The sequence below is a fragment of the Pipistrellus kuhlii genome, unplaced genomic scaffold (assembly GCF_014108245.1).
Source record: "Pipistrellus kuhlii isolate mPipKuh1 unplaced genomic scaffold, mPipKuh1.p scaffold_m20_p_3, whole genome shotgun sequence".
NCBI classification, from domain to species: domain Eukaryota; kingdom Metazoa; phylum Chordata; class Mammalia; order Chiroptera; family Vespertilionidae; genus Pipistrellus; species Pipistrellus kuhlii.
In genome coordinates, this window is record NW_023425529.1 from 47,414,719 (window position 1) to 47,441,295 (window position 26,577).

Sequence of the window (26,577 nt, forward strand, 5' to 3'; positions counted from 1 at the left end):
GACAATTCTCCAAAGAAGACATACAGATGGCCAAGAGACACATGAAAAAAATGCTCAAAATCACTAATGATGCAGAGTGATGCAAATTTGACACCTGTCAGAATGGCTACCACCAACAAATCAACAAGCAACACGTGCTGGAGAGGATGCGGAGAAAAGGGAACCCTCGTGCACTGCTGGTGGGAATGCAGACGGTGCAGCCACTGTGGGAGACAGTGGAGATTCCTCAAAAAACTGAAAATGAAACTGCCATTTGACCCAGTGATCCCGTGAGGAATATAATCTAAGAAGCCAGAAACACCAATCAGAAGGAATACATGCAGCCCTATGTTCATAGTAGCAGTATTTACAATAGCTAAGATCAGAGAACAGCCCCCAAGTGCCCATCAATAGATGAGTGGATAGAAAAGCAGTGGTGCATTTACACAATGGAATACTATGCAGCTGAAAAGAAAAGAAAAGAAAAGAAAAGAGAAAAGAAGAGAAGAGAAAAGAGGGATCTCTTATCCTTGCAGACAGCATGGAGAAATGTGGAGAGTATTATACTAAGCAAAATAAGAAAGAAAAGTATCACATGATCTCACTCGTGTGTAGAATCTAATGAACAAAGTAAGCTGGTGAACAAAATACTAATAGGTCCAGATACATGGAAGCATGGAACAGAGTGATAAATCTCAGAGGTAAGGGGGAGGTGCGAAGAGATTAACCAAAGAATTTATATGTAGGTATGCATAACCCATGGCCACAGACAATATGAGGTAGGCCTGGAGAGGAGATGGATATGGGGTGTAGGGCATCAATGGGGATGAAAAAGGGGGACATCTATAATATTTTCAGCAATAAGTTTTTAAATAGTTCCTTTTATTGCTGAGTGATAATCCATTGTATGAATGTACCACAGATTATCTATTCAGCCATCAAACAAACCAAATGATAGGCATATAGGTTGTTTCCAGATTTTGTCTATCCTACATAATAAAAGCCTAATATGCTAAGGGTCTGGTCGTCCATTCAACCAATCAAAGTGTAATATGCTAATGATATGCTAAGGCTGCTCAACCACTCGCTATGACATGCACTGACAACCAGGGGGCAGATGCTCCAACTGGTAGGTTAGTTTGCTGCTGGGGTCCAGCCAATCAGGACTGAGCGAGATGGGCTGGACATGCAGCCGGACATGGAGCCCTCCCACTGTCCCTCCCCAGCAGGCCAACCTCCTGAGTCACACCCCAACCCCAATCATGCACCAGTGGGGTCCCTCAGCCTGGCCTGTGCCCTCTTGCAATTCAGAACCCCTCGGAGGATGTCAGAGAGCCTGTTTTGACCCAATCTCACAAGCCAGACGGAGGGACCCCACTGGTGCACAAATTCGAGCACCAGGCTTCTGGTTACAAATAATGTTGTTCGCAAGGTCCTATGCCCCCTTCCTTCCTTCTGAGACCACATCCATGCCTCTCCAGGATCTGGTCACAGAATTCAAGATGCATGCATTGCTGCCAGGTCCCTGCCCATTGCCACCTTTGTCCTGAGCTGTGGGGGTCAGAGAGAGGCAGGCCTCTCCTGAAAACCTTGAGGGTCAGTGAGCAGAACTCAGCAAAGAGGCCAGAGGTTTGTTCCAAATGTTTTTGTTTTTTTTTTTAATAAATAAACAAAACCCACTAGATTGGTGCAGCAATCTAAGGTCAGAGGAGAGGGGAAACGAGGGAGGGAAGAGCCCCTGAGTCAGCAACGCCACCTCCTCCCCAACCTTCTGGGCTAAGGCACTTTTGGGGAGACGGGTCCTTGGGGTCCTGTTACACTGGGTGAATGGGAGAGGGAGAGATGAGCCCCACCTCGCATCAGGACATCGCCGCCCTCACCTACCCCGCGACCCTGTTCCTGATTCCCCCTCATCTCACAGTGTTCTAAGGGGAAGTTCGGGAGGAGAGGTCTGGGCCTCTAAGGAAACAGATCCTGAAAATCCTGCTGGGACACCAGCAGCCACTCTGCACTCTCCCTCCCGAGGCGCCCTCTCTGGGGAAGGGGTGGAGGGGACACGTGGGCCATGCGGGGCCCAGGCGGCTATGCAGTGCCTGGCACAGGGTGCCCGTCGGAGCCCAGCTCAGGGTGCCCGTCCGCAGCCAGGATGGGGTGAGCATCGGGGCTCTCCCGCCGGGGGCTGCCCCAGTTGCTCCTCAGGATGGTGCCGGTCTTTTCCTCCTTGAACTGCTGCCGGTCTTCGCGCGGGATCTTCACCGCGTGGTACTGGGGCACGGTGGTGGCCTCGGGGTACTGCGCCCGCTTGAAGAATCCCATCTGTGAGAACACCGGGCCAGACGTGAGGAGGCGGCGGACTGAGGTCCCTGGGGCAGATGCCCAGCACAGCCCAGCTCCCGGCTCCACCGCCCCTGGCACAGAAAGGACCAAGTGCAGCAGGAAGGAGATGGGGCAGCAGCCTCGCCCCCCTGACCCAGTGCCGCCGTCAGTGCCGCGTCCCCAGGTTCTCATTTACGGCGAGAGGAAGACCAGGAGGGGCCAAGGAGCAAGACCAAGGACATCTCCCGTGGTGCCTGAGGGAGGGCGTGGAGGTGGAACCCCAAAGGCTTCCCCCAGCACACGCTTCTTAGGAGACCCATTGCCCAGAACACAAACAACATCTGAGGAAAAGCATGGCTTCCTAAAGCCCTGCCTACGCCGGAATGACTCCTCTCAGGCCACAGACATGTACAACCTGTGTGCTCACTGGCAGCATCCCCTCAGGACAGGGCCTTCTCCCCATGAGCTTGGTGACCCCACCCCTCCCTAAACCCTGAACATGCTGCACTCACACTCAGACTGCACATGCTCAGGCTGTGCGGTGCCTCCTTGCATGTTTGTCTCTGCACTCATGCCCAAGAAAAGGCAGGCACCGCCCGCACTCCACATGCTCACACTGCAAGACCCCGCCCGCCCCTGTGCATGCCCCCGGCTGTGTGTACTCACTCTCACAAGCTCATCCGTAAGTTACCTTCCATCCTTAAATTAGAGCTCTCCCCGCCCTCATGCAATCTCATTTCTTCACCCTGACTGTTCCTGAATGCTGGCATGCTACACACACACACACACACACACACACACACACACACACTTGTACACACATGCACACATATACGTGTATACACACACAAACACACATGCACTCACACACATACACACACATTTGTGCACACATGCACATGTACTTGTATACACACACAAACACGCATGCACTCACACACATACACACACATTTGTGCACACATGCACACGTACTTGTATACACACAAACACACATGCACGTACACACATTTTTACACACATGTGTACACACGTGCACACATACTTGTATACGCACACAAACACACATGCACACACATTTGTACACACATGCACACATACTTGTATACACACACATTTTTACACACACACTCACACACACACACATGCACACAAACAAAAATTACCCCACGGTCCCTGGACCCCCAACTTCCACAGCCGAGGGCTGCACGGCCAGGCGAGCCCGGTGATAGTTAGTGGGGAAAGATAAGTTCTGGCTGCTCCGACGGAAGAAGCCACACTGGGATGTCAAGGGAGGAGGGGAGCCAATGAGGGGGACAGGGAGACCGAGGGAGGATGGGCTGTCTCTGCTCCGTCCCCCTTGGGCGGGAACAGGGAGCCCCGTTTCATGAAGGCGGCCATCTCCCCCAGGCCCGGCCAGGTTCCCGCCAGGCGATGGTCTGGTCTCCATGTGGCATGAGGGACGGGTATGGCCTGTACTCAGTGTGCCTTTATGTGGATCCCAGGCACAAAGTGGATTCTGTCTACACTCGGTGTCTGCAGGGATGTCCGCGGGAACCTGGTATGTGGAGGCTCCAAGTTCAGTCCCAGAGGCAGTTTCCTGGGAGAGGCCCCGGGCTGGGCCCTCAGGCCACTGTCCTTCCCAGCCTGACCCCGCTGTGCTCTAATGGGGCCAGGCCACACTTCCCTGCCTCCATGACGCCCCCACCTCACCTCCCACATCCAGACCCTACCACCCCCCCTTCTTCTAAGGCCTGGCTCCTGGGCCTCCTGCCCGCGAGCCATCCCTCCTCAGAACGCCCACTGCACTTTCTCAACGTCCTGCCCATTCTGACGACAAGGCTCCCCTCCCTCCCTAGACCGTCAAATCCCTGGGGCCAACATCTGCATCTGACTTGTTTCTGAAGCCACCAGAACCTGCCAGAGTTCCTGGCACATGCAGAGCAGGTGCTCCCTGCAGGTTTGCTGAGTAAATGAGAAGGGGTGGCTGAGAGCCACGCGTGAAAGGCCACCTCCATGCCCAGGAAGCCCAGCCCCGCCCCCACCACCGCCACCCTCCCCCTCACCAACCTCCCCTCACCCCCGCCACCCCACCCACCCCCAGCCGCACCTTCCACAGGAGCAGCACCAGCAGCGCCAGCACCAGCAGCCCAGCCAGCACAGCCAGGAGGATGACCCACCAGGGGACGCCCTCTGCCACCACGGCCACGGGGTCCAGGTACACCATCACGGGGATCTGGGGAGCGAGGGTTCATGGAGCAAGAGCTGAGGCGGCAGGAGAGAAGAGCTCCCCGGCCCCCAGCCACAGCCCTGCCGCTCACCACTGTGGAGGCGTCTCTGAGCACCAGGTTCTTGATGGAAGACTTCACGGTGATGTTGGCTCGGACGATCACCTCCAGGGACTTCACAGCTGAGTACTCCTAAGGGGCCAGGGAGCAGACCTCCTCCTCAAGGCCTCGCCCCTCACCGCCACCCCCAGCTCCTGAAATTGCAGAATGGTGCCCAGCACAGAGGGTCTTTCTGCCTGACTGGGTTTACGAGTGCGCTGCAGCCCAGCTGGTGTGGCCCAGTGGTTGAGCATCAACCTATGAACCAGGAAGTCACAGGTCAATTCCCAGTCAGGGCACATGCCCGGGTTGCAGGCTTAATCCCCAGTCGGGGGAGTGCAGGAGACAGCTGGTCAATGATTCTCTCTCATCATTGATGTTTCTCTCTCTCTCTCCCTTTCCCTTCCTCTCTGAAATCAATAAAAGATTTTAAAAAAAAAAGAGAGTGTGGTACCCATATAGTGTGGCTCAGTGATTGCGTGTTGACCTATGAACCAGGAGGTCACAGTTCCATTCCTGGTCAGGACATATGCCCGGGTTGCGGGCTCCATCCCCAGTGAGAGGCGTGAGGAGGCAGCCAATCAACAATTCTCTCTCATCGATGTTTCTCTCTCCCTCTTCCTTCCTCTCTGAAGTCAATAAAAATGTTTTTAAATTTTTTAAGAAGAGTGTGGTGCGTTTGGAAAGGGACGAGACAGAAGGGAGGAGAGTCCTGGAGGGGCTGCGGGGAAGAGGACACCCAGTCGGAGCCCAGCCACACCTCACCTCCAGGAAGGTGCTGTTCCAGAGGCGGCCCCACACGTGCAGCACGGCCGCGCGGTCGAAGCTGTAGAGGGGGCAGCTGAACAGCACGCAGCGGGCGGTGCCCCGGGCGCAGTCCTGGGGACAAGACGGACAGGGCTGTGAGCTGCTGAGCCTGCCCGGGGCCCAGCATCTCACAAAGGCAGCCACACAGTCTGCCCGGAGCCTGCCTCCATCCCTCCATGAGCCCCCGCATCCTTTTCTCCTTACTCTTCACCCATATCTCTATTTTCATGACCAGGCCTCAAACTCCCCTCCTCCAGGAAGTCTTTCCAGACTAACCCTACCCCTAATCTGGGCTGTTTGGCTTTGAAATGATGGGAGCAGGGCGGAGGGCTCTTCCTCCACAGCAGCAGGCAGATTAGCTTTCCCGGTTGATGTTGATGTGAATTGATGTTGGTCCCATTAATTGAGCACCTACTACCTGCCAGGTCCTTACCTCCTTTAAGCTTTACAGCTACCCTGCAAGACGCATATTGTCATCATCCCCATTTTCCCAATTAGGACTCGGAGGCTCAAAGCGGCCAGGTGACCTACCTTAGGTCCCAGAGCTAGCAAAGCTGGTAGGTGGTGAAGCTCATATTGGAACTCAGTCCATACTGGGCAAAGCCGTACTCCTACTGAGCCCAGACGCACTGACAGGAGAGGCTGGGGGACTCAGGCCCCGCTCCTTCCAGGCCTGACCGATACCATTTGGCCTTCCTTCACCTAAAGGTCTACCTTCACCTAATGGTCTACTTGCCTAAAAACGTACACTCAACACACTTCAGAGACAGAAGAATGGCTTGAGAATGTTTGAATGCTGTCAATCATCTTTTTCTTTGCTACTTTTAAGTAAATCAAGAACCCTCAGTCAAAAACAAGGCCTTGCCCTAATCGGTTTGGCTCAGTGGATAGAGCATCAGCCTGCAGACTGAAAAGTCCCAGGTTCGATTCTGGTCAAGGGCACGTACCTTGGTTGCGGGCACATCCCCAGTAGGGGGTGTGCAAGAGGCAGCTGATCAATGATTCCCTCTCTCATCGATGTTTCTAACTCTATCCCTCTACCTTCCTCTCTGTAAAAAAAATCAATAAAATATTTTTTAAAAAATTAAAAAATAATAATAATGTGTTCTCTTTGGTATAAATGTGAGGAGCACCGAATGCACAGCCAACTGCCCGCTCTGGAGTCAGCACTTGGCAGATTTGTGGGACTGTCCATCACACCTCCCAGCAGCCCAGCCTCCGCGGCACCCACCTCACTGAAGGGAGCTCATGCCCCAGCACCCTCTGTCACACCCACACACCCCCATTCTGCCCGCACACGTTCGCCTGCCCTCACCAGGGTGATGTTTTTCTTCTTCTCAGCAGAGGACACTGGCCACCAGGATGTGCTAGGCTCCTGCTGCTCAGGAGGCACCTGCTGCTCCGGCTGCTCTGGCTGCTCCAGCTCCCGACGCCTCCTGTCCCTGCTGTCCACGTCCTGGATGTGGGGAAAGGGGCCCGTGAGTGTCCCTCCAAATACGGCAATCCTGAGATGGCATCTCCTCCCGCTGCCTTCCTCCTGGCCCCCACCCACCCACACATGCCCAGCCCCCTGACACGCTTCCCAAGTCTTACCCTGCTCCCCTGCCTCACAGCCCCGCCCACACAGTCACACAGCCACACCCACCCTGCATCACAGCCCCTCCCACCCTGCCTCAACTCCGCCCGCCCTGCCTCACAGCCCTGCCCACCCTGCCTCAGCCCCGCCCACCCGGCCTCACAGCCCCGCCCACACAGTCACACAGCCACACACACCCTGTTTCAGCCCCGCCCACCCGGCCTCACAGCCCCGCCCACACAGCCACACACACCCTGCATCACAGCCCCGCCCATCCTGCCTCAGACCCGCCCACCTGCCTCACAGCCCTGCCCACCCGGCCTCAGCCCCGCCCCTGCCTCACAGCCACACCCACCCTGCCTCACAGCCCCGCCCACCCAGCCTCAGCCCCGCCCACCCTGCTCACCAGGTGGAGGATGTTGGGCCTGGGGGAACAGAGTCCCTTCTGCCCAGGGCCCTGCCCGCCCTCCAGCTCCACCCGCATGGGGTACAGCAGCCACTTCCCGTTGGCAATCTCGTGGGGCCACATGATGTTGAGAAAGGCGGAGCCAAGGGTGTTGAGTGACTGGCCCTCGTTGGAGACCTGTGGCACAGAGAAGGGGAAGGGAGGGAGCTTGGTTTCCAGGCGGCCCTCAGTCACGGAGAGGGAGGGGATAGGGTCGAGGGGAGGGCCTCGGGAAGCACAGTTTCAACGAAGATTCAGGACCCGGGACCCCACTGGGCACCACTCTGCCAACCCCTAACCCAGGAAAACCTGGAGATGTCCCTGGGAGGTGTGGGAAGCCCCAGCCAAGCCAGAGCAGCCTCCTGAGGAGAGACATCAGCTCTCCCCCCACGTTCTCCTGTGCCCCCGCCCCGCTCCCGCTGCGGCCCCAGGCAGAGAAGCTTCCCAGGGCTCTCCCGGCCTCCCCCGTCAGAGATGGCCAGGAAACGCCTGCCCACCGCTGAGGTCCAGAGCCGGGCAGGCCTCGAACTCGCCATGCAGGAGAAGACCCGACCCTGGGACCTGCCTCAGACACTTCTCTGTGCCAAGAAGGGAGGGAGACCCTGAGGGACCCACCCACCAGGACACTCACCGTGACCTCATACTTGACCTTGCTGCCCACATCCCGCTCAGACCGCATGGCGCTCTCCCCCCGCACCACGCCGGAGAAGAAGAGCTGCTGGGGAATGGCCGCCCTGGAGAAGAGGGGTCACACGGGGACTGAGGCGGCCTGAGGCCAGACGGAGGGTCAGGAGGCAGAGCCCAGGCCTGGGCTTGGGAGCGCCAACGCCTGCCCCTCCAGCGCAGGTCCGGGGGGCAGGGCTTACCCCGTAATGGACAGCGGCAGCTCAATGAAGACGTTGGCCCGCACAGAGACCGGGTGCAGCTCCTGCTCGCTGATCCTGGCGTGTGGGCAAAGGCAGGGGTGGGCACAGGCACCACCGCAAGGGGTGAGCCCCTTCTAGGCAGACATCGACTCCACTGTCCCCCGACCTTACCCCCCCGCAGGCCCGGCAGGCTTACGTGGCCAAGAGCAGCTCCACCTCCAGCTCCGTGGTCTCGATGGTGATGCCTGAGGTGCTGAGGATGAGGTAGAAGGAGATCTAGGCCAACGGTGGAGTGGGATTAGAGTCAAGGGAAGCCCGGAGCCTGAGGCGGGGTCAGGGGTTAGAGGTCACTCAGATAGGGATAAGGGCAGATGTGCCAACCTGGGCACCTCTCTTCATGGGGTTCCCCAGCTCACACTCCACATGAGAGGCGTTCTCGTTGGACAGGCACAGGGGCTTCTCCTGGAGCGGGGAGAGGAGGAGTCATTTTGGGTTCATGCAGGCCCCCAGGCCAGCCCCGCCCGGGTCCTCACCGCAGGATCCAGGGCCCGCACTCCGGAGTAGTGCAGAGAGGCAGGGAGGCTGACCAGCAGCTGGGCTTCGTGGGCATCGTCCCCGTCAGCCTGGGGCTGTGCTGGGTCCGAGGGAAAGTTGGTGACCTTCAGCTCCAGGCCGATGAATGGCTGCCCGCTCAGTGCAAACAGGGCTGTTGTCCCATCCTCATCCCTAGAGGGTCAGATCTCTCTCACTCTGAGGTCAGAAAATCTCCCCCTGCCTCACCCACTCCTGCCTCCCTCCCCTAATCAATGCCACTGCCTCCACTCCCTGCGCCTCTGCTCCCACCTGCCCAAGCCTCAGGTCCTCCCCATGTTCCAGAGATGCAGGGACCTTCGTTCTGATCCCAGCTCCTCCGCTGACTCCTCTTGGGCAAGTAACCTCTTAACCTCTCTAGGCCTCTGTTCTCCGTCTATGAAGTGGGACTAGTAATGATTCCTCCCTCACAGGGCTGTGAAGACGCAACGGTGGGATGTGTGTAAACTGCACACTATCACGTGTGTTGTGAAGGGCTGGTATTCCTTGCACGGCAGCCCCGTGCCCCCTCACGGACCCTCGTCTGCTGTCTTCTGACTCGTCAGCAGGTCTCCCCCAGCCTTCAGCCTCCCTCTCTCTGCGGGCTCAGCCCCTCCCAAAGGGGCTTTCTTCCGTTCCTTGAGCTCTTGCCTGCCCACCCCACCTGCCCCCCTTCCCCCCTCACATGGGCAGAGGCTGGAACTCCGTGTCGCTGACCCGGGCACAGAAGCGGGCGTGCACCAGCTGCAGGTTGCTCTGACAGATCTTATCATCACCACAGCCTTGCTTCAGGAAGTGGATCTGGGGAGAGATTTTGTTTTGTTTTGTTTTTTGTTTTGTTTATTTTAAAGAGAGGAAGATGAAAGAGAGAGAGATAGAAAGAGAGAGGAGAGAGAGAGAGAGAGAGAGAGGAGAGAGAGAGAGAGGTTGCCTCCTGCAGGTGCCCCAACCAGGCATCTAACCCGCAACCTGGGTATGTGCCCTGACCACCTTTTTGTGTACAAGATGATGCTCCAGCCAACTGAGCACCTTGGCCAGGGCTGGGAGGGGACCTGAGGAGAGGGTCACTCCTAGGGGACAAGAAAGGGTGCGAATGTGTCACCAAGCCACATGGTGGGGTCGAGGATCACAGGCTTCCACCTCCAGATCTGTGCTTCCCAGCTGTGTGGACTGGGCGGGTCAGCTAGCCACACTGAGCTGGGTCCCCATCAGTACGGCGATGGGAGTGCTGTGGCGCCGCTGTAGAGACTAGCAGGCTGGTCCACAGCAAGACCGTGTTTGCCCAGTCTCCCTTGCATGTAGCTGCGTCCGAATTCGGGAGGCGAAGAGAAAGGGAGGAGGCCACGCCCAGACTGCCCATCAGAGCCAGGCGAGGAGCTCTGTGCTCCGCCGAGGGGCCTTGGGAGCCACATTTAAATGGCAGACCCGCCGAAACCGGTTTGGCTCAGTGGACAGAGCGTCGGCCTGCAGACTGAAGGGTCCCGGGTTCGATTCCGGTCAAGGGCATGTACCTTGGTTGTGGGCACATCCCCAGTAGGGGGTGTGCTGGAGGCAGCTGATCGATGTCTCTCATCGATGTTTCTTTTTTTTCTTTTTTTTAATATATTTTATTGATTTTGTACAGAGAGGAAGGGAGAGAGATAGAGAGTTAGAAACATCGATGAGAGAGAGTCATTGATCAGCTGCCTCTTGCACACCTCCTACTGGGGATGTGCCCACAACCAAGGTACATGCCCTTGACCGGAATCGAACCCGGGACCCTTCAGTCCCCAAGCCGACGCTCTATCCATTGAGCCAAACCGGTCTCGGCATCTCATCGATGTTTCTAACTCTCTATCCCTCTCTCTTCCTCTCGGTAAAAAAAATCAATAAAATATATTTTAAAAATGGCAGACCCACGTCAGCCTGGGCCCCTGAGGGACCCATAGAATCAGAGCGCTGTCCCCTCTGACTAGGAACTAGTGGCCCTTTGGGCCATTTCCACTCTGGGGTCCCGTTGTCACAGCCCCTGGAGACATGAGGAGCTGCTGGGGGGCGTGTGAAGGAACTGGGCAAGCGAGGATCGGGTGTCACTGGTGAGGGGCAATGGCCACTGCTCCTCCCGGCAGCTCCTCCCGGCGCTCCTCCCGGCAGCTCCTCCCGGGCTAACCCAGAACCCACGCTCACCTCCGCGCGATGGGTGCTGGGCTGGTGGGCATTGAGGATGGGGTCCACTGGGGGCAGCCCCTGGCCAGGAGCCTGCCGCCTTTGCCGAGGGGTCTGAAGACTATAGGACAGGGTCACCACGATGGCCCGAAGCCTGTCTTTGACCTTCTCCTGGGAAGGGGAAAGATGAAATGAATACAGGGACAATCCCCAGGCCGTAGCCTTGACCAAGGCCCCACCCAGACCTAGGCCAAATTCTGACTCTTGGAAAGACGGTTAGGGAGAGAGATGAAGGAGAAAAGTGGCGACCGGAGCAGGAAGGGAGAGTGACTAGGGTGGAACAGGGAAGAGACCCAGGACGTAGGCTTTGAGGACCAGGTGGGACCATGGACCCTGCCATCTCCATCTCCCGGGAGTCCCGAACTTGGCAGGAGACATACGAAGGAGGCAGGCGAGGAGGAGGGGGAGGAGGAAGAGGGCAGCCCGTAAGGGAGGCTTCCCGAAAGCCCAGCTCTCAGGGTGAGGTGTGCGTGTTAGGGAAGGAGCTGAGAGGAATCCAGGGAAAGGGCTCATGCCATGGCCGTGACCCTCAGCGGCCCAGGGGTCAGTGTCCACCTGTAGCTGAAACATGGTGTCTCCGCAGACTCGGTCTTGCTGGTGTTGCAGCCGCACGGTGCCCGAGGCCTGGTGCTTGGGGTCATCGGGGCCGCGGCTCAGGAAGGTCACCCGGGGGACCTGGCCCCGGAGCCTGCGGTCTGTGTCCCCGTCTAGCACATAGTTGAGGGCTTCGGCAAGTGGGGAGAGGAGAGGAGACAGTGAGCTAGGGAGCTGCTTCCACCCGGCCCTGTTCCCGGGGGCCCATCTCTCCGCCGTGGAGTGACCCAGCCTGACACCCCAAGGGGTGGGAGGTGGGAAGGGGACCTCACTCACCCACCACAGGGCTGTAGCTGCTGGGGTTTGCAATGTAGCTGAAACAGATTCTCATGTTCACGCTGTGGGGGAGGCGCAAAAGGCTAGCTCTTGAGTCAGGCAAGGCTGATGGGCCAAGGCCCCACCCCCACCCTGCCCACTCCTGACCCAGCCTCAGCCCCCAGGGCCAAGCTAGGCAGAGAGATGGAGGAGGGAGAGGGGCCCGGGGGCCCTGGCGCTCCCCACCCCGCCTCCCTCCCTCCATCCCGCCTCACCAGACCAGGCCGTCAAGACAGTTGGGTTGTTCTAGGTCGATGGCTGGTGGATCAATGGACACCTCATGGGAGACGTGGAGGACTGGTCTGGCCCTGGGGAAAGGGGAGGTGAGGGCACAAAGAACATGAGAACATGAGGCTGGGAGGTGGGAGGGGGCTCCTCTTCGGCACAGATTGGGGGGGGGGGGGAGGGGCCTGTGGCCTCAGGGAGGAGGAAGACAGGCGCCCACCTGAAGAGCACGGCAGTGTCGGCCAGGGAGCCCACCAGCAGGTCGGGGTAATGGTTTCCGTCCACGTCCAGGCCGCCCGACAGGGAGTAGCCGAAGCTCTTCAGGCTCACGGCCTCGCCCTCCAGCACCTGCGGGTCCTGAGGGTCAGCCGCCGCCCCGCCTCCCCGCCCCCTCCTCTCCTGCCCTCCGTGGCCATGCTCCTCATGGCACCCACACCCTCTCCCGCACCCCACGCGGCCTCACCTGGGAGGGTTTGGTGACGACCCCCAGGCTGCTCCCGTGGTAGATGAAGACCTTCCCGTCCCCATCGAAGGGAGCGCCCACTGCGATATCTGCAAGCAGAAAGGCAGTCAGACTGCGGGGGCAGGGGTGGCGGGGTCCGGGCCCCCCCCCCCCGGTCCCTCCGTCACTCAGCTCCATATCCTATGTGTTCCATTTCATCGGGAAGCCACGGGGGGCCAGGCCCCTTACACACCTCACAGCTCATTTTTAAAATATATTTCTATTGATTTCAGAGAGGGGGAGAGAGACAGACACATCAATGATGAGAGAGGATCATGGATCGGCTGCCTCCTGCACACCCCACCCTGGGGATCTAGCCCTCAACCCAGGCACGTACCCTGGCCTGGAATGGAGCTGTGACCTCCTGGCTTATAGATCAAGGCTCAACCACTGAGCCACACCGGCCGGCCGGACCTCACACTCCCTTTTTAAACCTCTCAGCTACTCTCTGCAAACGTTACTAACGCAGAAACGTTAGGTAACTTGCCCGAGGTCATAAAGCCCGTAAACGGCAAAGTTCAGGCGTGAGCCCAGGTGGCTTCTCTCCTCCCTGAGCCCTCAAAAGTCCTCCCCTGCCGAAACCGCTTTGGCTCAGTGGTCGAGCGTCGGTCTGTGGACTGAAGGGTCCCTCCCAGGTTCGATTCCGGACAAGGGCATGTACCTTGGTTGGGGGCACCTCCCCAGTGGGGCGGGTGCAAGAGGCAGCTGGTCGATGATTCTCTCTCATTGATGTTTCTAACTCCCTATTCCTCTCCCTTCCTCTCTAGTAAAAAAATCAATAAAATATATTTTTTTAAAAAGTCCTCCCCTTGCTGGGGGGAGAATGGGCAACATCTGTAATAGTGCCAACAACAACAACAAAATAGAGAGAAGCCCTCCCCTTGGCCTCTGAAGCACCTCCCTGCCCCTGCCCCTGCCCCTGCCCCTGCCCCTCCCTCCCCTGAGCTCTTCCAGTTCCCTGCACACCTGGGAAGCCGTCTAGGTTGAGGTCCCCGAGGACAGCCAGGCTGATCCCAAACATGGAGTCGGGGGAGCCGCAGAGCCGGAGCGGGGAGACGTCAGCCCAGCGGCCCCCCTGGTTCAGGTACACATACACCGCACCCCCCAGCTCCTCCTGGCGCTCAAAGAAGTAGGGGGCACCCACGATCAGGTCGGCCCAGCTGCGGGGAGAGAGCGCAGTCAGTGTGGGGTCCTGCCCGCCAGGGAGGTCGGCAGGAGCCCCAGAGGCCCCCGGACCGTCTGGACCAGCTCCCGGCCCCGCCCCGGCCGCCGCTCACCCGTCGTTGTTGAGGTCAGCCACGGCCAGCGAGTAGCCGAAGCCGGAGGTCAGGCGCTCCCCGGACAGCATCACCTCGGGCACCAGGCGGCTGGCGCTGTCTTTGCGCAGAATGAGCACGGCCCCCTTGTGGTTGGCCCGCGGGGCCCCTGCCACGAAGCTCAGCTCCTCCGCTCGCACCAGACTCTTCCCCGAATCAATGGAGAAACCTGGGCCGGCATGGCCTCCCGGTGAGCTCAGAGCCAGGGCTCCCAGCCCCGCACCCTCTCCTCACGGGTCTGCAGCCCAGGACGGAGGCGCGTATCACCGCCAGAGCCCGCCTCCTCCGCCCTCCGGAGGCCTCCCGGCCCCCACCACCGCCCAGAGACTGGAGTTTGGCTCAGGAAGTGCAATGAGACCAGCCTCAGGGACTGGGGAGGAGGGGGAAAGGCAATGGCCCAGAAGCCGGACCCTAGGCAGGAGCTGGGGCAGGCCCCCCCCTCCGGTTCCCAAAGAACGTGTCTGCCCTCCGCACACCCAGGGGCCCATCCCGGCCAGTACACCTTCTGCGCCTCCAGTCCCCCCTCCCGGCCGGGAGAGAGTCTTCACAGGGAGGGGGGAGACGAGGGAAGAGGGGAAGATCCACCCAAATATCTCCCAGGCCTCCTTCCTCCTCCTCTGGGGGGGGGGGGGGTGTGTGCAGATGAGACAACGAGAGGGACTTACCTGCACGGCTAGACCTTCCTGCACGCACACACTCACACTCACACTCAACTCACACCCACAACCCCCTGTGCAGGCTTTTGTCCCCCATCCACCCCTGAGCAAAGGTCCCCCTGGAGGCCTAGCCTCCTTCCTTTCCACACGGTTCCCACCCGCCTCGTAGTGCTTCTCACCCCACCCCTGCCTGGTGGGCTCTTGCTCTACGGCCCCTTTGGGGCCTGGTCACCGGGCCCAGCTTGTGTCTGAAATGTATTCCCCTGGGCGTGTGTTGGGGAGCGGGAGGTGGAGCAGGAGCGGAGGGGGAGCCGGCCAGGCCCCCAGGGCCCCGGAGGACGTGGGTGGGCGCTTACAAACCTAAGTAGCTATTCAGGGCCAAGTCTCCGGCCGGTCCTGGGAGCCGGTCAGCGGGGTCCAAAGTTTTATACACCAGCTGGTCGGGGTCTGAGCTATCAATGTTGGTCACAAAGAGCAACCCTGCGGGGGGGCCGGGGGCGGGGAGAGACACCGGGGAAGGGACGTCCAGGAGACGGGCCACGGAGAAACACAGCCGGACGGACACAAGGCGGGAAGGAGAAGAGGGAACGGCGGAGAGAGCGCACGCGAGAGACAAAGAGGCCGACGGGGTGAGGACAGAGACGGAGACGGAGACGGAGACGAGAGGGTGGGAGCGTGGAGAGGGGGGACAAGAGAGAGGAGCAGAGGGTTAGAGAGGCCCCGGGCTGGGAGGGGTCCCTACCCAAGTAGCTGTTGGCGGGGACCGGGATGAGGCGGGGGTCCTGCTCCTTCTCGCCCCCCGCCTCGTAGGGCCCGTCGTCCAGGTGGGCCAGGTCCGCCGAGCCCTGCGCACAGAGCTCCACCCTGGCCGTGCCTGCAAGGACAGACCCGTCAGCGCCCGTCAGTGCCCCCTCAGGCCGGGCGCTGGTTAGCCAGCCTCACAGCGAGCCCCTCCTCTCCTCTCCGGCACCGCCTCCCGCCCCCACCCCAACCCCGAGCTCCTGGGTCCCCCAGACCTGCGCCCACTCACCGAGTGCCCGCTCAGCAGCGGCAGGGTGCGTGGCGAGGTGCGGGCTGGTGTGGCGGTAAGGAGGGCCAGCGTGCGTGGGGGGCTCATGCCAGCGTGCGGAGGAGCCCTCGGCCATGCAAAGGAGAGGAGACACCTCCATTCACGTGTGTGCTGGCATGACAGGGGCGGGAGGCGCGCGGTGCCCGGGGCTCCGTGGCGGCGGGCGTGTGGGCGTGCGTGGTGGCCCCGTGCTGCCCGCAACCCCCTCTCTGCGCTACGGGGACGGGTCGGTTCCCTCCTCCCCTCCCGGAGGGGCGACTCACCCTTCCAGTTATAGGTTCCTGGGGCCCCAAAGAGGAGGTAGTGGCTGTCGGGGGAGAAGGCGGCGGCCGCTCCCTGCTGGCAGAACCCAAACTGATCGTGGCCCTGGGGGCGCCCCTCACAGAACTTCCACTCGCCGCCGTCCAGCTCGTCCCGGACGGCCAGGTCCTGGCTCAGCACAAAGCAGCGCCCGATCACGTCCCTCGTCTCCAGGGCTTGGTCCACCCGCTGCCTGGCCTCGTATCGGTGTGCACAGGTCTGCGGGAGGAGGGGGGGAGGGGCCGTTCCCCTGGGTGGGCCCGGGACCTGCTCCAGCCACGCTGCCCACACGCAGACACTTGGCAGGCGCTGCCTCGTGGGCACGTACCACGCACTCACACACACGCTCACAGACCCCGTGCGGGCACCGCTGGGACACCACCAGCCCAGTGTTGTCAGAACCGCTCTCCCATCGGCACCCACTCCCGTGCCCTGGGCACCCACGGGCACGACTAAGCCAGAACACAGGCCTCGTGGCTTCATGATTGCACCCAACACGCCACGCCGGATCCTGGCCCTGGCCCCTCAGGACATCACCGTGCCCCCCTCCCCGCTCCACTCTCCGAGTGTCAGTCATTCTTGAGAGCCTGGCTCAGCAACCCCATCTGCAGGAGGCCTTTCTCGCCACTTCTTCAGGCTCGGATCATCTGGGGACTGTCCTTCCACTTAACATTAACCACACTCTGCCCCATACTGACTCATATTAATCACTGTGGCCCTGGAGCATCCCATGTGCCAACAGGCTGCCAGTGGGATTCGGTCAGGGCACATGCCCGGGCTGCAGGCTCAATCCCCAATAGGGGGTGTGCAGGAGGCAGCTAATCGATGTTTTTGCTCTCACATTGATTTTTTTTTCTCTCCCTCTCCCTTCCACTCTCTCTAAAAAACAATTTTTAAACGTCTTTGAACAAGCCGAAGCCGGTTTGGCTCAGTGGATAGAGCGTCAGCCTGTGGACTGAAGGGTCCCGGGTTCAATTCCAGTCAAGGGCATGTACCTTGGTTGCGAGCACATTCCCAGTGGGGGACGTGCAGGAGGCAGCTGTTCGATGACTCTCTCTCATCAATGTTTCTAACTCTCTATTTCTCCCCCTTCCTTTCTGTAAAAAATAAACAAAATATATTTTTTAAAGTCTTTGAACAAAATAATAATTGTGTATTTGTGCATGTTAGTAATGAGACAGAGAAAGACAGAGAAGGAGAGGGTGAGAATCTCCACAGATGCAGCAGCTGCTTGAGGCATGGACCGAGCTGTTCCCTGTCTTTGCACATCCTCTCTCGGTAGCCAGCACAATGCCTGGTGCTTAGCAAGTTCTCAGTAAGCGTTTGACAAGTGGATGAGTAGATAACATGTTTAGGTGGTTTAAATTCATAAGGACGGGGGCCTTATGTTTTTTTGTGTCTCCTTGAGGTCCTGGAAATCAGACCATCATACAAATGCCCAACCTGTGTTCTGTAAGCACATCTATGCATTTGCACGCACACGCGCACACACCCCACCCTGGCATAGGTTACGGAAGTGGTACTCACAACAATCTTGCCCCCAGGACCCTGGCTCCGAACACTAACTCCCAACCACTGGTTCTCCTTGCTCTCCTTCTGCACATCAGCTGGAGGCAGGAAGCTGGGAATTAGGGGAGGGGGGCGGAGGCCAAGTCCTCTCCTCCCCTCTCCACATGCACCCCCCCTCCGCTCCCACAGCGCACGTACCTCCCCGGTCAATATCCACCCGGTAGCAGTCCGTCTCCTCCAGGCTCACGGGGCAGGCGAAGAGGCCTCCAGTGCGGTTCGCCTGCTGCCCGGGCAGAGCCAGGGCCTGGGGAGCGCCCACCAGCAGCCTGTGCCACGGGGCAGGGCAGGAGTTAGCAGCCAGAAGGCTCCCCCTCCATGGAGGTGCCCTGGCCCAAACCCTCGGTGCCAAGCAGAGGATGGAAGGGCTAAGAACAAAGGCCAAAAGGCAATTTCCCAAGTCCTGACCAGGGCAGGTTAACATACTTGGCCATGTAATCATCATGTTACCTATACACATACTATCCGGATGAAGAATCACATGCACAGTAGATACACACACATACACACACATATACTCACACACTCACTCACACACTCACACTCACACACACACAGCAACCCAACAGCCTGGCCAGCACTGCTAGTTTGAAAGAACCGCCTGTTTCCAGCACCTGTTCCTGGCCAGGCCTTTCCACCCACTCCCTGGCCCCCTTCCCGAGCCCTGCCCTCCTCCCGCCCTGTGGAAACCTTCCCAGAAATGCCGAGAATGCCGGGAGCAAGCGTAACAGAGGCCCAGACTGGCACCACGAGGTGGCCCGGGGACCAGCTTCGGAGGCCAAGCAAGAGGCTGGACATGGGCCTGCTTCCCCCACCCTCCCACCAGGGACCCGCCAGAGACCCCACCCAGCACCCTGCCAGCCCAGGATGCCATCAGCCACTCCGGCCGGCAGGCAGGCAGCATGGCAGGGGCTAATCTCTCATTTGGTCTCCAGTCTTCCCTCCGTCCCCCCCCACACACTCCCATCCTTCCTGCCGCCCCCACAGCTACGCCTCTCCCATTGCTCCCACCCACCCCGCGCCCTCCCGCGCCCTCCCAGCCTCCTACCTCCCCCTCAGACACTTTCCCAGCTACAACTTTCTTGGCAGGACAATTTTCCACAATCACAGCCAAGGCTTCTTCCCTGGGAGAGGGCTGCGCTGGGAATGGAGGCTGCCCGGGTCCCTCGGGGCTGAGTCCCGGGGCCAGGAGCAAATGGGGGGCGGGGGAAAGGTGACTGTCACCCAGCTGGACCGGGATCCTCTTTTCGAAGAAGGAGAGACTGGAAAGAGGCAGCAGGGCCAGCCTCGAGGCCTCTCTCCCACGCTGCTTCCCGGGGGAGGCCCGGAGCTGTGTGGGGCAGCGCCGCAGGCAGGCGTCGTGGGGCACTGTGCCATTTCTGATGGTGCAGGGGGAGGGGAGGGCACCGAGCCATCGCCCTTCCCACAACTCCCCCTCGGCTCTGCCCAGCTGTCAGCCCGTGTCAGAGCCAGTGTCGAGAGGCAGAAGGGTGGAGGGGAGCAGCAGTAGGGAAGAGAGCATGGCATGCATTTGGCATTTGTTAACAACTACTTGTTGAAAGTCTACCCGCCAAGCCCTGCGCCAGGCCCTGGTGAGACAAGGGAACCATATTTATTCGGCACCTACTCTGGGCCAGGCTGAGGCTGAATGCCAGGGACATGAGGAACTGGCGTTCACCGCTCTCCACCTAGGTGCGGGGCGAGGCACGTCACATGCACCATCTCATTTAGTCGCCACCACAAGCCCGCGAGGCTCCTTTTCTGCTCTTCCGCGGAGGACCCTGGCTCCGAGAAGTTAACGGTGCGCTGGAACTCAGGTGCACGCGGCCCAGCTCCAATGCCACGCCTTTCCCACCAGCTCAGCGACTGGCCCGCTCCCGAGCAGGGACCCCGCCAGAGAGGGAAGAGGAGAGGGAGGGGAGACCCCTGAGCAGAAAAGAAGAAGAAGAAGAAGAAGAAGAAGAAGAAGAAGAAGAAGAAGCAGCTGCTGAAACAGGTTTGGCTCAGTGGATGGAGTGTCGGCCTGCAGACTGAAAGGTCCCAGCCAGGTTCGATTCCTGTCAAGGGCATGTACGTTGGTTGTGGGCACATCCCCAGTAGGGGATGTGCAAGAGGCAGCTGACTGATGCTTCTCTCTCATCGATGTTTCTAACTCTCTATCCCTCTCTCTCTTCCTCTCTGTAAAAACTCAATAAAATATATTTAAAAAATAAAAAAATAAAAATAAAAAAGCCGAAACCGGTTTGGCTCAGTGGTAGAGCGTTGGTCTGCGGACTGAAAGGCCCAGGTTCGATTCCAGTCAAGGGCTTGTACATTGATTGTGGGCACATCCCCAGTAGGGGGTGTGCAGGAAGCAGGTGGTCGATATTCCTCTCTCATCGACGTTTCTAGCTCTCTAGCTCTCTCCCTTCCTCCTCTCTGTAAAATATCAATAAAATATATTTTAAGAAAAAAAAAAAAAATATATATATATATATATATATTTTTTTTTTTTTTTTTTTTTTAAAGAAGAAGCAGCAGCAGCTGAGTGGCATGGCCAACCTTCAGACAAGTCTGCAGGGATCCTGACACATCTCCCACCCCGCGGGAGCCATCTCTGAGAGAAGCGGTGCCGCAGGTGGTCAGCGCACAGCTAAGCACCAGAGAAGCTAACCGCCGGTGTTCAGGGTTCGCACCTCCTCTGCAGGCCAAAAAGAAAGGAGGCGGGGGCGGGGGGGGGGGGGGGCGGGGGGTCTACTGGGAGAAGAGGAGCTGAGCACATGAATCCACCCAGCCCCACCCTTGGCGAACGGACCAGCCCCTCCTCCCTGGGACAGAGTTCCCACACAGCCTCTGGCCCCTCCACCTCTGCCCCAGCCGCACACTCCTTCCTGGCTTCCTCCCACGATCCCAGACACCCCAGGCCTCTGGGCAGAACAGTAGCCACAGCTGCAGCCACTCCAGAGAGCAAAGCGAAGGCATGCTGGCCGCGGGGGCAGCGGGAGACCTGCGCTTAGCGGAGGTCAGCGAGCAGCCCATGGCCACTGCACCTCCTGGTTCTCCCCACGCTGCAGGCTCTCACCGAGCCCGCCCTCTCCGGCTCTCCCTCTGGGTGGCCTCTGCGGAGGGTGCTGGGCCTGAAGGCTGGCCAAGCCTTTGGATCTGGGCTTGCTGTAAGGTGCTAAAGCTCTTCTCTAACTCTGTGGATACAGGGATTGTGTGTTGGGGGGGGGGGGGTTTAATATATTTTATTGATTTTTTTACAGAGAGGAAGGGAGAGGGATAGAGTCAGAAACATCGATGAGAGAGAAACATCGACCAGTTGCCTCCTGTACACTTCCCACTGGGGATGTGCCCGCAACCAAGGTACATGCCCTTGACCGGAATCGAACCTGGGACCCTTCAGTCCGTAGGCCGACGCTCTATCCACTGAGCCAAACCGGCCAGGACGGAATTATTTTATTAGAACAGCTCTGCGCTGTTCTAAGCTTTTTGAGTGCTGGGAAAGGACAACTGGAACTCAAAAGCTAGGGATGAGCAAGGTATTATACTTGGTCTCTCATGCGCCACCAGGCAGCAGAGCGCCCCCTGCTGGGGCAAAATCCCGGGTAGGCAGTCAGGCCCCTACGGGAATGCCCTCAGCCAGACTCCGGGAGACAGAGTCAGGGGCCACCTTTAGAGATGAGGGGGGAATGACAAGAGACCAAGCTATTAAAAATAACCTAGAATTTGTCTGGAAATAGCTCGGAGAGTTCAGCATGTCCTAAAAAGGCCTCCAGTTCTGGAACTCTGGCAGATGGGAGAAGGAGGGAGGAAGGCAGATGAGGGAGGAAGCAGACAGAAGGCCGAAGAAGAGGTGAAATCAGTTGCAAACTTGGGGGGGAGGAAGCACGCTGGGGGCGGGGGGGGGGGGGGGGGGGGAGACCCTGCTCCCTGATGACAGGGATAATGGAAGAAGAAAGATCAGACCCAGCCCCTCCTCCCAGCACAGGAAAAGCGAAATGAGCTCTTCCCCTACCCTCTGCCCCCAGGCCAGTGGCTGGGGCAGACAGTCCCTGTGGAGGGCATCGATCCAGTAATGGACATCTAGTGTGGCTTAGGCTGGCCTGGACGGGAAGCCCCTGGCAGGAGGGGGCGGGAAGCTCTCCTCCCCTGCCCATCTCTCTTTTTAAAATCATCCGTACAGGGAGCCTGACGGTCTCAGGCCTCACACACGTGTCCTTCTTCCGTGGGTCCCGAACTGACTAGAACATAACCAGAATCACCGTCCTCTGCCCCTCACTCCTCCTGCCTTCCCCTGCTGCTGGGATTCCTGGAGCTGGAAATTTCCTGAGGAGGAAGGACAACAGCCTGGCCAGCATCCTTCCTGGATACCTCTCTCTCTCTCTCTCTCTCTCTCTCTCTCTCTCTCTCTCTCTCTCTCTCTCTCTCTCTCTCTCTCTCTCTCCCCGCTGCTGCTCCAACTTCTCTGTTCTGCCCCTGCGGTCCTCTCCCAGCTTTCCTGTGGTCTTGCCACAGGAGTGGCAGGTCTCCCCTGGCCTCCCAGGGTCCTGCCGCCCTCATTCCAGCCTATGGCAATGGCCTGGCCAGGAAGTCACTTCTGGAGTCTATCTACCCTCCCCCCTCCCCCTCCCAGGGCACCTTTACCTCTCTGTCCTCTCCCCCTGTTCCTGTGCTCGGAGACAGAATGCTCAGTCCCCTCCCTCAGGGGGGGATTCGGCCTCTGAAGGAGGGGAGCCACACCTCAGGCCTGCGGCGAGGATGCAGAGGGGTGGGGGGCAGGCGGAGGTGGTCCCTGCCAGGACCAGAGCCTGGCTCTCCAGCGCATCCCCAGAGCAGAGCCCGCGCCCCGGGCTGAGGGTCACCCCGCAGAGCCGGGACGGCCGAGGGCGGCTCCAGGCCCGGGGGCAGGGAGTCGGTGGACAGCCCGGGCTTGGCGGGGTTCGAGGACGGGGCGATGGACCAGGAGCGGGTCTGGGGCGGGGACTCACCAGCTCTGGGGCCGCGGCTGCAGCTGCCGGTGCAGCGCCACCGAGAAGCCGAACAGGCTGCCCGGCTCGCCCTCCTTGCGCAGCGCGCCCATCACATCCAGGTTGAAGGCGACGGCCCCGGAGGAGAGCAATCCGGCGAGCAGGGCGCCCAGGAGGTAACCAACCCCGGGGGCGCCCCGAGGACCGCGGCCCGGGGTCCCCGCCATGGGGGAGCCCCTCAAGGCGCGCTCCCCGCGAGCGCAGGGAAACTCGCTCGCGCCCCGGACCCAGGCGGCCCAGGCGGCCTCGGTCCCGAGTCCCCGGGTCTTCCCAATGCTCTCCCCGCTCCGCCGCCCCACAACGCCCCACGCCGCCCCACAACTGCGGCCGCCGCGGCCCGAGTCCGCTGGCCCCCGCCTCCCCCGGCGCCGCCCCGCCCCGCCCTCCGCCCGCCCCCGCGCCCGCAGGTGGAGGCCGCGCCGCGAGGGATGCCCGGGCGCCCGCCGCCCGGGGTGGGACCTGGCATTAGGGTGGGGCCTGGCCTGGGGGGGGGCTCTGGTCTTTGGGGGGGGGGGGGGGGGCCCTGTCCTTCGGGGGCGAGCCCTGGCCTCTCTGCCCGCCCCAGCCCCGCCCCAGCGCCCTCGCCCTCTCCTGCCCTCTCTCCTGCCCAGCCCGCCAGGGGTAGAGGCGGCGCCTGGGAATGGCGAGCGGGAGCGAGAGAGGAGTGCAGAGAGAAGGGGATGGGAAAAGAGAAAAGAGGGTCAGGGGTGAGAAGTCTGGGAAGACAGAGGCTAGCAGAGAGAGAGGAGATGAAGGGGAGCGTCCCGCCGGTCCCTTCTCGCCTTGGTTCCATGAGGCTCCTCATGCTGCTCCAAGCACCCCGCTCCCCGCCTCTCCCATCCCGCCCCAGGGCCCGGCAGGGACAACATTCAGGGAAAGAGAGAGACCAGCAGGCCTGGGAGGGAGCAAAGGAGGCGGGTAGAAAGGAACGAGAAAAAAGAGGTTGAGGAAGAAGGGCAAGAGTTTGCTCAATAAGGGATGGGCCCGGCTGGTGTGGCTCAGTGGCTGAGCGTGGACCTCTGATAGATTCCTGATCAGGGCACATGCCGGATTTGTGGGCTGATCCCCGTGTGGAGTGTGATGGGGTGGTGGAGGGAGGGAGGAGGAGGATGTTCAGGAGGCACCCAATCAATGATTCTCATCGTTGATGTTTCTCTCTCTCTCTCTCCCTTCCTCTTTGAAATCAATAAAAATATTTTTTTTAAATAGATGGAAGCCCTAGCCAGTTTGGCTCAGTGGATAGAGCGTTGGCCTGCGAACTGAAAGGTCCCAGGTTTGATTCCAGCCAAGGGCACATGCCCAGTGAGGGACTTACAAGAGGCAGTGAATCCACGATGATTCTCTCTCATCATGGATGTTTCTATCTTTCTCTCCCCCTTCTTTCCTCTCTGAAATCAATTAATATATTTAAAAAAAAAAAAAAAAGATAAGGCTCTGTTAAAAAAAAAAGAGAGAGAGATGGAGAAAACAAGAAAGACTGACGATGATAAAGGAAGAGGAACATACGCTGGTGCCAAAGAAGGCAAAGATGAGAGATGGGACCCAAGAGGCAGAGGGATGGGAAGGATGTGTCCAGTTCCCAGGCCCATCCTAGGACCGTGCATCTCCCACCCCAGAGGGAGAGGATCCGAGGGCCCGCCTGGCCCAGGCAGGAGCTGGGTGGGACTTCCCAGGGACCTACCAGCAGGCCTGTCCCTCTTCCTCCCCTCCCCCACCCTCCCAATGCTGAGACAGAAGCATTTTCCAACTCTGCTATTTATTTATTTTTTAAAATATATTTTATTGATTTTGTACAGAGAGGAAGGGAGAGAGATAGAGAGTTAGAAACATCGATGAGAGAGAGTCATTGATCAGCTGCCTCTTGCACACCCCCTACTGGGGATATGCCCGCAACTAAGGTACATGCCCTTGACTGGAATCGAACCCGGGACCCTTCAGTCCCCAAGCCGACGCTCTATACATTGAGCCAAACCGGTCTCAGCCCAACTCTGCTATTTATAACTCCAACCCAGAAATGGGGCAGAAGGAGAGATAGGGAATAATTTGGCTCAACTAGAACCCCACTCGCTCCCACCTTCCCTCCTCCTCCTAGTTGTCTTTCTTGTTGGGTGTTGGTCTTGTGCATATTCATCTGTCCATCTCTCTCTCTCTCTCTCTCTCTCTCTCTCTCTCTCTCTCTCTTGTTTTGCCTCATCCCAAACTCTATTTCTGTCCCCCCTTCTTGGAATCTTTCACAGACTATTTGTCAATGTCTCTAATGTTTTCTCTGTCCCTCAAACACTGCCATATCCTTGAGATTCTGTCTCCTTCCCTTTCTTTTTTTTAATATTTTATTGATTTTTTTACAGAGAGGAAGAGAGAGGGATAGAGAGTTAGAAACATCGATAAGAGATAAATCATTGATCAGCTGCCTCCTGCACACACCCCTCTGGGGATGTGCCCACAACCAAGGTACATGCCCTTGACCAGAATCGAACCCAGGACCTTTCAGTCCGCAGGCTCTATCCACTGAGCCAAACCAGTTAGGGCTCCTTCCCTTTCTTAAAAGCCCCAATATGTGACCTACCTAGTTCCCTTCACATGCTCACTTTGTCTCTCTTACTTCTTTGTCCAAGATTACACTTTTAATCAGGTGAACAAACAGATGGGCTCTTCCTCTGCTGGCCCTGACACAGTTCTAGGCCTGGGTGAATGACTACACCTCTTTGGGCCTCCGTTTTTACAGAATGACACACGTGGTCACTTCCTGCCGGGGGCCAGGCAGCCTCTGAACAAGTGCTGTCAGGCCCTGCTGGTACTGTCCCCCGGACAGGCTCTCTCCACCCCCTTTGAGTGTCAGAGCCATAGACAGTAGGGAAGAGCTGACATGAGAATGCAGGATAGTATTATAACATCAGGACAGGACCTGGGTCTCGACTCGGCCCAGACCCACAGCCAGCGTCAGCATGCCGCTGGAGCCCCAGCTGCCTCCTTTTTGCACCCACAGCTTCTGCCTCCCTCCGGCTCCACTTCTCTGGCTCCTGCTAAATCCAAGGCTGAAACCAGATGCCAAAAATCTGCTTCTGACCTCCTCTGCCCAAATATTTGAGAAGTCACCTCACTGCTACAGGAGAAAGGAGAGAAAGGCCGCCCAAATTAGCCGGCCTATAAATAGTGGGGCAAGGGTTGGCGGGAATAGGCGAGAGCTCTCCTGCAGCCTCGTAAGTTCAGACACGTAGATTTCTCTAAAGGAGAAGTGAGGCCGGATGGCTGGAGTGGAAAGCAATGTCGTAGGAATACTGTAGGTGAAGTGGGAAATGAAGATGCTTGAGGGGGCCTGAGGATGGAGGAAGCTGAGCATTAGCATAAGCAACCTGCCAGAGAATTTCCTGTATTTGAGTCAAGATTATAGGAATTCATTCAATTAAAACCAGTGCTGATACTATATGATTCCACTCATATAACATTCTCAAAATAATAAAACTATAGAGATGAAGACCATATTACTGATTTTCCAGGGACAGGGATGGGGGAGGGGGTATATAAAAGAATAGCACAGGAAGTTCCTTTATGGTGGTGAAGAGTTCTGTATCTTTTTTAAAAATATATTTTTATTGACTTCAGAGAGGAAGGGAGAGGGAAAGACAGAAACATCAATGATGAGAATCATCAATCGGCTGCCTCCTGCACGGCCAACATTGGGGATCCAGCCCACAACCCATCAAACCATGACACTCAACCACTGAGCCAAGCAGGCAGGGCAAGTTCTGTATCTTTTGTTGTTGTTGTTGTTAATCCTCGCCTAAGGATATTTTCCCGTTGATTTTTACAGAAAGTGGGAGAGGGAGGGAAAGACAGAAAGAGAGAGACAATCGTGTCGGAGAAACATCCATATGAGAGAGACACATCAGAGCAGCGACAGGCTGGGGAAGAGCCTGCAACCAAGATACGTGCC

The 26,577-nt window shown here is 58.5% G+C and overlaps 1 protein-coding gene across 5 annotated transcripts; it reads right to left on the reverse strand.

Moving 5' to 3' along the window:
- Positions 1 to 1,609: 1,609 nt before the first annotated feature.
- On the reverse strand, positions 1,610 to 22,970 carry ITGA7 (integrin subunit alpha 7). 5 transcript variants are annotated; one of them, XM_045588054.1, is made up of 26 exons: positions 22,605 to 22,970; positions 17,776 to 17,903; positions 17,596 to 17,675; positions 16,032 to 16,287; positions 15,060 to 15,179; positions 14,005 to 14,212; positions 13,694 to 13,887; positions 12,689 to 12,777; positions 12,446 to 12,573; positions 12,216 to 12,308; positions 11,962 to 12,023; positions 11,647 to 11,816; positions 11,053 to 11,202; positions 9,572 to 9,687; positions 8,850 to 9,042; positions 8,698 to 8,778; positions 8,513 to 8,592; positions 8,317 to 8,391; positions 8,082 to 8,184; positions 7,412 to 7,588; positions 6,745 to 6,885; positions 5,388 to 5,501; positions 4,617 to 4,715; positions 4,406 to 4,531; positions 3,462 to 3,574; positions 2,122 to 2,295 (listed from the first exon to the last, which is right to left on the reverse strand). In XM_045588054.1, the coding sequence occupies exons 1-26, from the start codon at positions 22,808 to 22,810 to the stop codon at positions 2,232 to 2,234; spliced, it is 3,366 nt and encodes a 1,121-aa protein (XP_045444010.1). In that variant the 5' UTR covers positions 22,811 to 22,970; the 3' UTR covers positions 2,122 to 2,231. The 5 variants fall into 5 exon arrangements, with proteins under 5 accessions (XP_036313384.1, XP_036313383.1, XP_045444011.1 ...); XM_045588053.1 differs by lacking the exon at positions 15,060 to 15,179 and adding an exon at positions 15,442 to 15,573; XM_036457491.2 differs by lacking the exon at positions 3,462 to 3,574 and having other exon boundaries at positions 1,610 to 2,295; positions 22,605 to 22,968.
- Between the last annotated feature and the right edge of the window lie 3,607 nt (positions 22,971 to 26,577).

Coding starts and splice junctions, on each gene's coding strand:
- ITGA7 (XM_036457490.2), bottom strand. CDS start 22,810: ATGGCGGGGACCCCGGGCCGCGGTCCTCGGGGCGCCCCCGGGGTTGGT. Junction 12,778..13,693: donor CAACCTAGACGGCTTCCCAG/GTGTGCAGGGAA, acceptor TTCTGCTTGCAG/ATATCGCAGTGGGCGCTCCC. Junction 2,296..4,405: donor TGGTGCTGCTCCTGTGGAAG/GTGCGGCTGGGG, acceptor GTGTTCTCACAG/ATGGGATTCTTCAAGCGGGC.